General features: G+C 46.5%; 1 protein-coding gene across 1 annotated transcript in view; it reads right to left on the bottom strand.

The window, feature by feature from the left end:
* Nucleotides 1–16,192, bottom strand: part of Cryl1 (crystallin lambda 1) — a 98,129-nt gene that overhangs the window by 26,352 nt on the left and 55,585 nt on the right. Inside the window, exon 4 of the mRNA XM_057786291.1 lies at nt 4,939–5,100. Coding sequence (XP_057642274.1) covers nt 4,939–5,100 — 162 coding nt within the window. The remainder of the gene's footprint in view (nt 1–4,938; nt 5,101–16,192) is intronic.

The following is a 16,192-nucleotide window of genomic DNA, read 5'->3' as shown; positions in this document are numbered from 1 at the left end:
GATTTCCTGTCCAGGCAAAGATCCCAGAAGACTATAGGGCTAAGGACGTGAGCTCAGCCACTCTGGTCAGGACTGTGGGATTAGGAGAAAATGTAGATTCTCAAAGACTAAGGATGACTCTTGAATATTTAGGACAGTCCATATGACTCGAGATGGCCCACAGTAGTATGACAGACTCCAAAGACAGTTAACTTTGGTGATCGGATTTGCTTTAGTTAACAACATTTTGGGCTAAAACAGCACTTCAAAAAATAAAAGATTGTGTGTGTGTGTGTGTGTACACACACACATGTACACTCTTCTTGTGTCCTACCAAGACTAAGACCTACGGCCTTCTGCAAGCTGAACAAGGCTCTGCACAAACAGATCAATTTGTAATGGCTTTTCACTTTGTTTGTGTTGTTATTTTTTTTTTTTGAGAATTCTGTAGCCCCCTGCCTCAGCATCTAGTCCTGGGATTATAGGAGAGAACCATCGTACCATATTTTAGAGAGGTTTGAATTTATGCTTTAGTTTATGTATTTATCTATTATTCTTTATTTTTGTCTTTTAATAATTTTATTTTTTGAAATTAAATAAATTACACCATTTCTCCCTTCCCTGTCCTCCCTCCAACCTCCCCCACGCACTTTCAAGTTCGTAGCCTCTTTTTCTTTGTTGTTTTACATATCCCTAAATACAACGTCCTCGGTCCATATAATGTTATTCGTATGCATATTATTACTTCAGTGTTGACCAGCTGGTATTGGCTAACCAATTGGGGGCCACTGCCTTGGGGAAGACCATGTCTCCCTCTCTCAGCATTCTGTAGCTGCCTGTATCTCTTTGTCTACGGTTGAGGCCCCATGAGCTCTCCCCTTCCATGTTAGTATTACGTCTACAGGTGTCGTCCTTGTTTAGGTCTTGTAAGACTTCAGGAGTGTAGCTTCTCAGACATTTCTAGGAAACACAGCATCACAGCAGACTTCCTGTTTCTCTGGCTCTTCTTGTTGTTTCTTCAAACCCAGTGCAGGGGTTGAGCTACAGGTGCACTCATTGGGACTAGGTTCCATACAATCTCTTGTTCCCTGCATTTTGATTGGCTGTGGTTTTCTGTAATAGTCTCTGTCTGTTGCAAAGAGAAGTTTATATGATGAGGAGTAAAAACTATACTCGCCAATGGGTATCGGGCAAATATTTCGAGTATAGTTAAGAATTACGCTGGCTTAATAAAGCGGTGGTAGGGGCTGGAGAGATGGCTCAGTGGTTAAGAGCATTGCCTGCTCTTCCAAAGGTCCTGAGTTCAATTCCCGGCAGCCACATGGTGGCTCACATCCATCTGTAATGAGGTCTGGTGCCCTCTTCTGGCCTTCAGGTAGACAGAATATTGTATACATAATAAATAAATAAATAAATATTTAAAAAAAAAAAATAAAGTGGTGGTAGTGTGTTTCCCTCAAAGATCCATGACTTCACTGGCCCTGAGTAGCTGGCTAGGTTTCCAATACCAGGCAGATTTCCCTCTTGTTGAGCAGGTCTTCAATCCAATTAGACAGCTGTTGGTTACTGCCAAGGTATGAGTGCCCCTATTACACCCTAAGAATTATGGTGCCACACTGGTCACTGTTTTAACTCAAGGGCATCATAGCTGGGTAGGACTGTTGGCTGCTTCCCTCCCTTAGAGGCTTGCGTGACATCATCTGAAACATGAAAGCTGATTCTCAGGGAGGAAGATTTCGGGTCAGATCCAGCTTGGGTCCTCCAGGTCCTGTGTCAAAGACCACTGTGTCTTCAATATTTATTTATGTTTGAGTGAAGGTCTTATAAATTCTGGCAGGCCTTAAATACACTATGCCACTGAGGACCACCAGCTCCTAAGAGACCCCTACCTCCAGCTTTTGAAAGTTGGGGTTACGGTCATTTGCTACCCCACCCAGTTTCATACAATGCTAGAGATCGATCATGTACACTAGAAGAGCCATCTACCACCTAGACTTGCCTTGTGCCATCTTGTAGTGCCTAAACAAGGTGGAAAAGTCTTTCTGAGAACACACAGGTGATTTCTGAAGTCTCGGATTTAAGTAGTGTTCCTTTTTCAACTTAAATGTTTCCTTTAACCAACTTAAATGTGAAACAACTTATTCGAAATTGATGGCTTTCTTACAAGCGAATGCCTTCCACTGCAGTCATCAGTGGCTGTTCTCCAAGGGACTTTTTGTGACATCTCTCTATCACAGGAAAAACTACAACTTCATGGCCTCGATGCCTGGGTGCTTTCAGTTTCTGTCCCTGCCAACCTTAATGTCACTTGCATGTTTTGTAACTGAATGCAGCCATTTCTATTCGATGACCTTCCGGTTCTGGGGCGGCGACTCCGATGCTCATTCATCTTTCTTTCAATGGTATTTCACAATACAGCAAAAGCTGGAGTCTGGGCCGCCTGTGTCATGACACTGAGTATCTTAGTGGGTGTCTAGTTGCTCATCCCTTTTCTTTACCCTGACCAGTCTAGCACCTCCTCTCAACTGCTCTTCTCTGGAGGAAGACTTTCCGTGCTCCCAATTCCGTCTCCTCAGGCTTCAAGTACGGCCCTATGCCCTGTGTTGTGGGGTCTGGCCTGTAGGAGGCCATTTCTCTCCCAAAGCAGCATTGCCAAGGCTTCGTGTTGCTGCTCTGTGCCTACATTCACACAGTCCTTCAAAGTAACATTATGATCCTCCTGAACACTGCTGGTGGGGCCCTCCACCCCAAAAGGCTCTGGGCATGTAAAATGTTTTAAGCTCTGGCACTGTGCTTAAAAATCTAAATTTCAGAGCTTTTCAGACTTGGAGATTTTTTGGATTAAGGATGTTCATTTGGTAAAGGCTATGTAAACATTCCAAAGTTCAAACTCTGAAATACTCTTAGTCCCAAGCATGTTGGTTAAGGGATGCTGCTATGGTTTTGATAGGAGATGCTCTGTGGAGTTGGATAGATGGATGGCTCAGCATTTAAGAGCATTCTGTTCTTCCAGAGGACCAGGTCCTATTCCCAGAGGCCACATGGCAGCTCATAGCTGTCTGTAACTCCAGTTCTGGAGGATCTGATGTCCTCTTCTGGCCTCTGCCTACACCAGACATATATGTGCACAGACATACAAGCAGGCAAGTCACCCAAACACATAAACTAAAAATAAATAAATCTTATTTTTTAAAAAAAGGTCACACACACACACACACACACACTAGCTCATGTGTCTGAACACTTTGTTCCCAGCAGCTGGTGTTGTTCTGGAAGGTTCTGGAACCTTTAGTTTTCCTCACTGGAGAAAGTGAGAAATGGTCACTGTGCAGTGGGCCTTGAGGCTGACAGCTGACCCCACCCCCGGCCTGTTCTTTGCTTCTCTCCCCCATACTTTCTCTGCCAGGATGCCCCTCATAGCAAGAGCTAAAATAAACACCCCTCTCTTAGCCTACTTCCTGTCAGATATTTGGCCACATCAACAAGAAAAGCAACTAACACAGGTACCCCATCTGTATTCTCTAATCTCCAACCCCCAACCCCGTGTGTGTGTGTGTGTGTGTGTGTGTGTGTGTGTGTGTGTGTGTGCTCTCCCAGCGATGCCATCACAGCCCCGCCCCACATACTCTCCCTGGCTCCTGCCCTACGGCCTTTGCTTGTGCAATACCTCAGCTTCGAGCAAAGTTCCCATTAACCCAGTCAGGCTGGCCCTGCTCCTCTGTATAGCTTTTGGCTGGTGATGACACCATATGCCATCATATTTATCATGGCTGGAGCTACGGTGGCCTTCCCACCCAAACAGGCTGTCCTGGTTCTGCACGGCTGTACTGGGTTCAGAGTCAGGACTCCAACATCACTCACCGTGTGATCTTTAAACCCCTGTGCTTGTTCCCTGTCTTTACAAAGACACGGTAACCTCAAAAAGACTCACTGAGCCCTCCCTCACCTGCTAATTGGAGCCTGTGACCCAGCTGACCAAATAAGGCATTCCTGGTGAAGAAATATGCTTACTCAATTAGAGTGGATGGGGAAAGGGGAAGCAGCAGAGATGGGGGGCTTCAACTCAGAATTCTGTCAGTGACACCTGGAATCTGCATTTTAACAGATCTGATTCTACTGTGAATGACCTTCAGTAAATGACACAAGGCCAGTGACACACACACCTATAAACTCCTACATGATATAGACATTTTTAAATCTTGTGTGCATGTGTGTAGAGGGGGTGCCTGTGCATGTGGACATGAGTGCACACTTGTGCTAGCCACAGTCTGAGGCGAACTGACAACCCCTGGCATCAGACCTGGCCTTCTACCTCGTTTGAAACAAGGTCTCTGTTGCCTGCAGCTGCACACACAGGGCTAGCTGGCCCTCTCTCTTGTCTCTGCCTCCCATCTCCCTGTAGCAGTTCTGGAGTTACAGATGCACACACTACTATTCTTAGTTTACACGGGTTCTCGGGTTTCAAACCCGGACCCTCGTGCTCATACAGCACACACTTTATCCACTCAGCCAGCACCCAACCCCCGTGGACATTTTCACTGCAGCTCTTTTACTTTGATAATGGGGCTGCTCACCTAGCCGCTAGCCTTCTACCACATGAGTGCCCTGAGGGTTAATGGATTAAATACTGCCTGTTTTATGCCGTGCACAGATAAAAGTCCAAGGAATTTTGGATCATATTCCTTTTTTTAAAATGATGACATTGTACAATTCTAAATGTATGCAAAACTATGGAACTGAATTTGTGGTATGTGGATTACACCTCAAAAAAGCAGTTCAAGATACCTGCAGATTCATTGCAATCTATTGCCCCTAAAAATAGAATGCGATACAATCACGTCCCCAGGCTGACCACACTCCCAAGGGTTGGAGTGTACCCTGGTGCTGGACTAGCGAGTGAGAGGACCTGAGTCTGAGCCCAGCACCACAAAGGGGGAAACAAGCCAACAATGTACTCACAGGATGAGCGACAATGCACTGCTTCACGTGGGCCAGGCCCGCAAACAGCTTGGAAGGCAGCAGACAGGAGCTGGAGCTGCTTAAGACGACTCTGTCGTCCACGAGGCGATCCAGCTGGGCGAAAATCTTCTTCTTCAGCTCCAGGTTCTCTGGAGCACATTCCTGCAAGGGACACATTTGGAGGACGACTTAGGGTCAAGACAGCAGTCGGGCTGTGTTTGCTTTAGCCCTAAAATGAACAAATCTGGAAATGATGCATCGAGGGACCCATAATCCTAGCATAGGGCACCTTGAAAACAGTTGAGGCAGGAAGTTTTACTGGTTTTCTTCCCCAACCTCCAATCCGCAAAAGGCTATGAAACAGAGTTCTGCCTTTCCCAGAAGCAGGTCACAAGATCTGCAGGAGATGCCCTGCACACACAGAGGAGAGGAAAGGGGCATCTTGGCTTGGAAGACAGGGAAACAGACAGGACGAACCTACCCAGAAGGCCTTGCTCACTCCTTAGGTCAGAATCCCTCTGTCCACTGTTCATCTTAGCAGCTGGAAAACTACATGGGGTTTCTTGGATCCTCACTTCCCACTAGTCCGGTGCCACATAAATCTTTATTAAGTAAATGTGAATGTTCCTATTGGTCTCTGTTTTGCTAGTGGAACCGCAGCCATGGACCTTGCCAGAGGTGAGAAAAGATCATCCAGCTGCAGAACTCGCTCCACTACTGGTTTTAGACAGGTCTGAACATTCTCACCCTAAGAGGCCTGGGCTTGGGGTCAGTTCCATGGGTTGCATCTGGAAGCAACTCTGCCTCCATTTCCCAGAACCAGGGTGCAGGGAACCTGCCAACTGAGAATTCTCACGATGCAAAAGTCCGTCCAGGAGAAGAACCCTACAGCAGCACTCACAGGGGCCCTCCGGCGAACCGCTACAGCCCGAGTGCTTTCGTCAGCACACGCTTCCCCTATCTGCCCGACCATCACATCCACATCTTCAAGGGAAAATCTCATCCTCCAATGAACAAACGCACCTGTAGCTCCCAGAGGCACTCCGGGACCCATTCCTAATCGGGAGCCCTCTGGAAACAGTCCTTTGTTTTTAACAACTGCAAAGCACTAAATGGGGTGGGCACCCGGATAGAAAAGATAGCGGAGTGAATTTGGATTAATTACTGCTGATAACAAGCACTCTGAAATTCTAATTACAGGGCTGGGTGGGACTGAGATGGCAATCGCAAACAGCCCAGGCTGGCCACAGGTGAGGGGTGTTGCTGGGAACTTGGAGTTGAAGTGGACACCCTGCTCTGGATGGAAGCATCGCACCTACGGGGATCACACTGAGGGTCACTCTTAGCAAAGTGGGTCCCTGTTCACCTGGGAGGCAGAGACCTTCCATCATAACCTTTGTAACATTCACTTTCTTCTCACAATGGCTCGAAAGCCAAGGATTAGAATCAATGAGGTGCTCCTTAACTACAAAATCTCAAACCCCCATCCCGGACCTTGTACAGGTGGGACTGAGGTACCCCGGTTTTTCACAAACATCCTGGTGATTCCTTAAGCTCAGAATTACCATCCATAAGTTCAGAGCCACAGTGCACTGTCACTACTTAAAAAGAACGGGTACACCCCACACTTGGTAGCCTACCGATGCCAGGATCCCCCCCTCCTAGCTCAGTGGTTCTCAACCTTCCTATTGCTGTCACCCTTTAATACAGTTCCTTGTGTGCTAACCCCCAACCATAACATTATTTCGTTGCTACTTCATGAATGTAATTTTGCTACTGTTATGAATCGTAATGTAAATACCTAATATGCAGGATATCTGATACGCCACCCTTGGTGGAGTCATGACCCACAGGTTGAGAACCACTGTCCTAGTGACTCACACCAATCAACACAATCACACTAGCACTTTGGCCACTCCAGTGACTCTAACACCCAGCCAATTTCCCTGGAACATTACATTTATGCAACAGTTAAGGTAAAGAAATTCAAGAGCCCAACTGTAGAAACTTAGTGTCAAAGTGACATCAGAATCACTCCTCACAAATAAAAACTGTCAGCCAGCCTAGAATCCCAGCATCCCATGCGGGGAGAGGAGGTCAGCCAGCCTAGAATCCCAGCATCCGGGACTGGAGGCAAGAGGACAAAGAAGGTCAAAGCCACCTTCTGCTGCACAAACAGCTTGAGACAGGATGAGGCTACCCTGAGTCTCAAAAGAATATATAACAAATAAATAATAAATAAATACACCAGGGGCTGGAGAGATGGCTCAGAGGTTAACAGCATTTCTTGCTCCTGCAGAGAACCTGGGTTCAGTTCCCAGCACCACGTGGTGGCTCACAACCACCTGTAACTCTAATTCCGGGGCATCCGATGCACTCTTCTGGCTTCTGTGGCTACCAGGCACACACATGGTATACAGATACACACACAGGCAAAGTGCCCATACACATAAAAAAAAATTTTTAAAAATGTTTTTTAATTTTATTCAAATGGGAAGGGGTCCACACTGTGTTTGTTTATACTTTTTAAACCTATAATCAGGCCACGTGAAATTTTATTACAGGAAAAACCATATAAGCATCCCATCTCATACACAGAAGCAAAGAAAGGAGTCATTTAAGAACTGTAAAGCCCATTGTGTTCGGTCCGCTTATCAAAACGGGAAAGGAGCTACAGTAGCTGGCTGTTCCTACTGAGTCACTCCTGGATCAGTTAAGTCTGGAAGGTGGGTTCGGTTTAAATGGAGCCTTGTAGTCCAGCCAGAGGTGAAGACCGAGGCAGGGCTTGTGTGAGCTGGGAAAGAATGGGCTCGTTGTGCGCCACCCTGCAGACTCTCCTCTGCAATTCTATGCCTTTCTCCAGATCGTTTGATCATGACAGAGGCAAGAAAATCTGAACCACGGGAAACCCAAGCCTCCTGCAATTATGTAAGGGTTTCCAGTGGCCTGTTGGCTTGGCATTTGGTTGCTCTTGCTGTGGTAACCAAGTTGTATGAGACGGAGGGAGCCACGGGCCTCAGGCTTCGGTCCAGGTCACGCGCTGGGCTCAATTTCCTGTCATCCACTAAGGTAGCCCAGGTCTATAAAAGAGAGTGGGCCATCTTAGTCAAGACCTCAGACCCCCACAGGCTGTAATCCTTGCCCTGAGGGCTGCAAAGATGAGGCAAACAGCTATGGCAGAGAAATATAGATCCACACCGGCTCTCATCCGCACCTCCCTGCTTCTCCAGTCAGCCCGCCGTGGGCGTACTTCTATAAAAAGCTACTACATGTGAAGTATTTGCACTGACTGGCCTCACTGCTTGCCTCTAACTAATTAAACTCTGACCACATGTCCCTACAGAGCTGATTTACTATGTTTGTTTGGGTTTATTTGTCTGGAGGGAGTGGGGCTGCCACATCTAACAAAAAAATAGGCTCATACACAACCGACACCACAGGCATGACTGGATTTAGGCAACAAAATTAAATGGTGAACCCTTGGGAAGTAAATTGTGACAGAACTTCCCAGTCACACAACTCTTAACGGTTGTCAAAATCAGTTTCCTCCTTTAGTTTGTTTGAGACATGGTCCCGTAGCCCAGGCTAGCCTCCCATTCAATACGTAACCAAGGCTGACTCAGAACTCCTGACCTCCTTGCTTCTACCTTTCTGGGATCCCAAGCATAAGCCACCATGCCAGTTTTACTCAGTGTTGGGGATCAAACCCGGGGCCTGGCAACTGAGCCACATCCCTGGCCCAACTCTCACCAGCTTCCAGGTCCAGGTAGAAGCTGCAGCTAACAGGTGAGGCTAAACTTCAACACTGCCTTCCCCCGCCCACCCCCCAACCAAAGAAACTGAATGATGGGCGTAAGGTTTCCACTTACAATTGTTTAAAAAGTAAATCACAGACAAATGTCAGTGTCTCGTATATAGGAAAAGTTAGCTGGGTTGTCGAGGACGTATCAGGACTGCACTCTGGAGAATCTGCACAGTTGCAGCAGGTTGGCTCACTGGACAATTCCCAGAGAGAACAGGGCACAAGGTGAGTACCTGCTTGTCAAGTCCCACCACTGGCCACAGGACACACATTCCCACAGATGTCCGCCATGAAGGGCGAAGATGAAACTTTGCTGAGGTTTTCTTTTAATGGCCTCTACCCTGCCCTGCCCCACCCAGTCACCCTACACAATTGAAATGGCATTCCATGACTCATGTAAAATATCTGAATGAAAATGTCAGTGTGCTTTCCAAGAAAGCCCAGAAGTCTGCAGTACTTAAGGTATTTTGCACACAACATGGTTCCAGGAGCTGCTTTTAACGTGGGGGAAGAAGACTCAGGAAGGTCAGGCAGAGAAGCTGACAGAGCCCAGGGGACAGTCACTACAGGGCTGGAGGTGAGAGCATAATGGAGAATGTGTGGCAGCTAGATGTTAGCATTTAATCTCCTGCTTCCGTCTGTCCAGTGACCACCACTTTCTCTTCAGTGCTTTCCCCAAGAGCACAGTCTTTAAAAACTATCCGCTGACAGGCGACTGTCCACATTCCTGAAGAGGAAGACAGGAGAAGGGAGAGGGGAAAGGAGAGACATGAAGGGGACAAGAGCTTCCCTGCTTCAGAAGTAACTGTGTTCAGAGGAAAGAACGTTCCTTTCCAACCTCCAACATCTCTGCCAAACAAATGGGGCTCATTTCTCCCTAAAAATCCAATTAAAGTTTTGTTTTTTGTTTTGTTTTGTTTAAGTATATTACATGTGCTCACTCTGCTAGACTAGAGGTCTTCCACAATAATCCCAAACAAATTATACCCAAGAAAAATAGGGGGGCACAGTGTACTGGGCAGTCTGAAGGAGCAGTGGGGTAGAGCATACTGGGCAGTCGTGGGGAGCAGTGGGGTACAGCATACTGGGCAGTCGAGGGGAGCAGTGGGGTAGAGCATACTGGGCAGTCGTGGGGAGCAGTGGGGTACAGCATACTGGGCAGTCGTGGGGAGCAGTGGGGTACAGCATACTGGGCAGTCGTGGGGAGCAGTGGGGCACAGCATACTGGGCAGTCGTGGGGAGCAGTGGGGCACAGCATACTGGGCAGTCATGGGGAGCAGAGGGCACAATGTACTGAGCAGTTAGGGGAGCAGTGGGCACAGTGTACTGAGGGATCAGTTCCTGGAGCTTAAGTGTTCTGCTTATGGAGATTAGTGCTGTCTGCTTTAAAAAGCAGTGCTGCCTCAGGTGATGTCACAGAACCTCAGAGGCAAAGGTGGCACAGCGCTGTCCCTCCAAACATCTATTCCCATCCTCATTCCTGGGATATTTTTGTACCTTTTATGAAATCATTTATTTACAATTTAGATGCTTGACATGAAAAAAAGAATACAATAAAAACAGTTCACTTACATCTTTATTTATGCTATTGGCTTATGGAATTTCTAGTATTTCTCAGGAGGAAGAGGTGACATTGGTCTGAGTGCCATGGGCTAAGCCATTGTGCCACTGGAGCTCCAAGAGAAGTGACATTCTTAAATACTCGTTATTGAGACTTCTTTTGTTTTTGTAGGGTGTTTTTTGTTTGGGGTGGTAGAGTGTGTGTGTGTGTGTGTGTGTGTGTGGCTAGCCTTGGCCTTGCCATGTAATTAAAGATGACCAATAACTCCTAATCCTCTTGTCCCCACCTCCCACCTCCCAAATGTTAGGATTACATATATGAACCATGACACCTGCCCAACCACAGTAAAGCAGGATCTTATTCTGTAGCCCAGGCCACTTCAGAACTCACTCTGTAGCCCTGATAAAGCCCATCTCTGCCTCCAGAAGGCTGGGATTGCAGGCTGTGCCACCACACCCAGCTGCTACATTTTGAAGAAGACACTTTGCAATTTCCATTAAGTTAAAAAAAATCCATTTTAAAGCCACAGCATTTGCTTTATTTAGTGCTGACAATCAGAAAGCTTGCCTGTTTCTTTCCTGATTCCTTTATCATCTGTTCAAGCTGTCACCCTCACCTACGGCACTGAAGAGAGCACATGCCCCACACCTCCTATGTCCCCAGTGGCCTTGCTGTGTGGCTAAGGATAACCTTAAATTCCAGTCTCACTGCCTCCACCTCCCAGCTGCTGAGGTCACAGGCATGCACCGCCATGCCTGGCATTGGCGAAACTTGGCCTTCTGCAGTCGAGGCAAGCACTCTACCGTCCCCAGTCCATTTGTGTTGTGCTGTTTTCTTTGGGACAGGATTTAGCTGAATAGCCATGGCTGGCCTGGAATTGGGTATGAAGACCAAAGCAGCCTTAAAGTTTTAGAGATCCTCTTGCCTCTGCCTCCCACAAGCTGAGATTATATGTACACATCCCTCATTCACCTTTGTAAAGAGATTTCTAGTTTTGTCTGTTACGTATTGAATACTTCAACCTTTAAAAAAAATTATTTTCTTTTTGAAAAAATTGAAACCACACTGATTTTTTAATGGCCTTATTTGGTGGTTTGGGTGGTCAAGATTTCTCCTACAAGCCAGGCATGGTGGCAAACACCCAACTCTCAGCACTCGGGAGCTAGAAGCAAATGCATCAGGAGTTTGATGCCATCATGGGCTATACGAGACTTGTTTTAAAACATAACAAAATGAGATTTAAAATATCTAATACAAACAGAGTCACTTTAACCCTCAATTTCTAATATAATGCTAGTCTGTGTCAACTTGAATAGTCAAACATGAGTGGCTGGCAATACAATATTCTTTCCTAGGCTCCAAAAGAAACCAACCAAGTATTCATATGGTGTGTGTGTGTAGGGCAGAAAGAAGTCATTGGACCAGGGTCCTACACCAAAGCCATGACGTTTCCTTGAAAATAACAAGAAGGTAGGGTAGGGACCCCATATTAATAGCCTGCCTCACAAGGCCACACAAAATGAGTCTAGTGCACAGCTGCGCGTGATGTTAAGACATGTGTACTGGTTTTCTTCCGCGGTTGCTGATCCACAACTCCTTCCCCAAGGCCACCCCCATCCTGCCTTTAGCTGGCCATAAAGAAATCCTCTGACCTCTCCTGACAGATAGTAAGTTATACTCCTCATTCCAGAAGAGTCTTGTCCGTGCCCTAGAGGAAGGAATGCTGTGTGGAGCAGCCAAGCAGCCTGCTGAGGCCCTGGAGTCTGACTGGTACCCACCCATACTGCTGCTGTGAGATTGGACCCTTTTGTCCAACCATATTTCAATACCGTTGTCCTTGCTTCAATCACACTTTCTCAGGGAAATCTCCCCAACACTCAAAGGACAGGGTTCAGATGACCATCTGCACTGCTAAACAGGCAGGAGGGAGACTGTGAAGGATGCAAGCCCAGGGAGGCTTCTGGAAGCTTTGGTCTCCTCTCTATCAACCGCGGCCTTTGTGATATGCTTTACAATAAACTAGAATGGAACAAATCAATCCAACGCAGTCACCGGACTGTGGGAAGCCTGGGTTACAGGAGGAAATGCAGCAGGAAGTGAGACATGGTCCCACACCTGTAAATCACAGTACTAAAAGGCAGAGGCAGGAGGATGTTGTGTAGGAATCCCACCTCAGCTACATAGTTCCAGGAACAACAGCCACCTTGTCTCAAAAACAAACAAACAGAAGTGTAAAGAAACCAGGAACTTCTAGAAAAAGTGCAGGAGTGGGGGAGCAGCCTTAGGGGTTGGTCCACCATCCGCAAGACTGTCAGACCCAAGCGGGTAGACAGATCTCTGCGGCCCCCAGCCAGTATCTGCTGCTGTGGAATGTGGAATGTAGCCCGCTGGATTTGCAGGAAGTCACTTCTGAAGTCTGTGTTGACTGCCTGCGAGAACACAGGGACAGTATCACCCGGGACTGACACACGCCTCTGTCGGACCACAGTCCTGATGTTTTATCTCCCATCAAGAAAGCCAGCAGAGGAGTGGAAAGGGAGATGCTTAATCTAAGTGCGTAGGAGGGATTGTCTATTAGTTTATTGCCATGACCTTTGGCCTATAGTAGAATGCAACTCTCACCAGGGTTCCCCACAGGGAGGAAAAGAAAACATATTGTGACCCCAAAAACAAGGTAGATAGTTTCATGGGGGGAGGGGGACACTCCCATGTGGAAATAAACCTTTCTCCATATTGATATATGTGAGAACTTCTGGTTCTAAAACTATGAGGTGCTAGAAAACCTAGTCCTTCTTCAAACACTGGACAATTCTAAACAAAACAAACCATCCTTTTAATTGAAGTGCTTCACTGATAGAAAGCTAAGAAAATCATCTTTAAAAAAAAAAAAAAAACCAAAGCAAAAGCATTGGAGCAGATGCTGGGGCCACAGGGTCAGGAGTCCATTTCAGTGTGTGGATGGGAGCTGGTTCAAAAACCTTCCTGAAAGGCTGAAAAGATGAGACATGTTTGAAAACCATAGCCTAATCATTAAGACTCAGGTCAGTGAGAGACACTGTCTTAAAAGAACAAAATGGCAGGCTCCTGAGGAACAAAACCCAGGGTTCTTCTCTAACTCCATACGTGTACTCAGACATATGAACACGGCTACATAGTTGTGCCTGTACATACACAAACACACACATGGACACATAGGTGCGCCTGTACATACACAAACACACACATGGACACATTCAACACAAAATAAATAAGTAAATATAAATGAATGAATAGATTATGTCTTGCACGCAGGAAGACATAACATGGTAAGAGTCTGGGGGTAGAACACTTGCCTAGCCTAACAGAGGCTCTGAGCTCAACTTCTGACACCAAAAACATTAGCAGACAAGCCGGGTATGGTGGGCATGCCTTCAATCACAGAACTTAGGTAGCTGAAGCAAGGGGATCATGAGTTCAAGGTTCCCATTTCAGGAAACCAACCCCCCTCAAAATTAATATTATGTGTATGCACATGTACGAGATACATGTGTGTGCATGTGTGTGAAGTGTATTGTGTGGGTATGTGTGTGTGTAAGCGGTTAGGTGTTTGATGTGTGTGCCTGTGTGCACACAGAAGCCAGGGGAGGTGTCTAATGCCAGGGGGAGGGTCTCTTGCTGAATCTGAAGCTTGAGATTTCTCTCCTAAGCTGCATCCGACACACCCCAGCAACCCTTCTAACTACCTCCCCACCTCCCCCTCACCCTGCCCCATCACTGCTGGAATTATAGGTATGCACAGGCTCTCAGGCTTGCACAGCACGAGCTCCTAACCGCTGATCCACCTCCCCAATCCCTCTCCTCATTCCTCCTTGTAGCCGGTTCTGTGAGTTAGCAGAGCAGGGACATTCAATGTCCAGTGCGCTGACAAAGGGCCTGAACTAAGTCTGGGCAGACAATCAGTGAACATTGTCACTAATTAAAGAAAACCTGTGGGACTTGTTGATCTCATGCCATGCCTTCGGCTTGAGGACTTCAGTCATCTAGTGTGTTCTAACATGCTGTCTAAAGGAGCTGCAAGAAGAAACACGAGCCCTATTCCTGCCTTCACTAGCCAGTCCTGGACCCACGTGTTTAAAGCATGCTCCTGTCACCGTGGCTTGAGGGTCTGGGCTTTTAGCCTGTCTGACTTCTGACTTAGGGTGATTCTGCTCAGGGTCTGAGTACAAAGGCCCCTTTCCCCCTGGAAGAGTGTGTTTGGGATTGTGGTGGTGGCCACAGATAAACTGGGTGTATCTGTGGGACTTTAGGAAGGTGGATGTCTGAGAGAGGACAACTTTAGCATTAACGTGTGTTTTCAAAGCACCCTGGTTAAGGGATGGACTGGGAGCGGGGGGGGGGGGGGGGAACGGAGACGGATCTTTGCCAGGACAACAAGAAGATGTGGGGAGCTTGCCAAGAAACATGTTCTAGGAGATGGCAGACACAGAGGCAACTGACTTAAAACAGGGCAAGCAACACTTCTGGTGACTGAAGAAAGCAAAACCACACTGTGGTGCCAATCCAAACTGCCACTTAGCCGCTGGCCTGTTGTCATGACAACAGACACGATTAATGCCGTGCTCTTGGTAAAGTGAGAAGACAAACAGCATCCCCGACTAAGCAGAATTCCTGGGGGAGAACAGCACACACTGCCAACAGTTCTCACTCACCACCAGGGGGCCGGCACGATACACAACAGTAGATACACCACAGCACACACCAAAAGCTGGATCTACTGGGCTGGAGAGAGGGCTCACAGACACCTATAACTACAGCACCATGAGTATATGATGGCTTCCTCAGTCACTGCACTCACGTGCACATACACATACATATACACAACTTAAAAATAAAATCTTTAAAACCAAAAAACTAGCTAGGTAATGGTGTCACCCCCTCCCCCCCCCCCCGCCTTTAATCCCAGCACTTGGGAGGCAGAGGCAAGAGGATCCCTGTGAGTTCAAGACCAGCCTGGTCTACAAGAGCTAGTTCCAGGACAGGCTCCAAAGCTACAGAGAAAGTCTGTCTCAAAAAAAAAAAAAAAAAAAAAAAAAAAAAAAAAAAAAAAAAAAAAACTTCTCCTAGATATAGGGAAATAGCAGAATGAGTTGTTTTAGACAAGTTATTGTCTAAATAAAAGAGAAACGCAAAAGTTAATAAAAGTTAATCCTTTCCAGGCTAGGTGTGGCTGTGGTGCACACCCATTATTCCAATACTTAGAAGGCAGAATCAAGAGGATTACAAGTTCAAGACTAGCCTGGGCTACAAAGTGAGACTTTGTTTTTATTTTTAATAATTCTCACTTAAGATATTGGAAAGCATTCATAAGAGTGAAAAATTAAAAGCCAATATCCACATAGGGAGGAATTCAGAGACAAGCATTTGTACTCATCTTAATTTTCCCTTATCAATGAGTAATTGTCTATTTCAAAGTCACAGGACTTAGATGGCCAGCAGAACTTTTAACTTCCTCAGAGTGCTGGGGGTGGGGGAAGCAGTCTAACCCTCCCAGGGTTGTTTCTTAGGAATAATCGTGACAAGAAACAGGACAGTCTTCCTAAGAACTGACGCCCAGCCTCAGCTCAGCTCCGTCTCCAAGTACATTAGGGAGACCTGCTTCCGGCCTTCTGGAAAAGTCTCTAGAGGCAGAGCATCAGCTAGAGCCCTGGCTCTTTCACTGGCAGTGTCTCACAATTTAGAACTAGGGCCGAATGACATTCAGAGAAGTCAGTCTTAGCTGTGAACTCTGAAATAACAATAATTAACATGTCCGAGAAATTAAAAGAGTTTAAACATTTTTAGAATATAACAAAACTATTAGAAAAGATACAAATAGAAATTCAACAACTAAAAAAATACAATTAACTTAAAAG

This window comes from Chionomys nivalis, chromosome 12 (assembly GCF_950005125.1).
Source record: "Chionomys nivalis chromosome 12, mChiNiv1.1, whole genome shotgun sequence".
Lineage (NCBI taxonomy): Eukaryota > Metazoa > Chordata > Mammalia > Rodentia > Cricetidae > Chionomys > Chionomys nivalis.
Note: the sequence above shows the minus strand (reverse complement) of the source record. Positions and strands in the feature narration are given on the sequence as shown.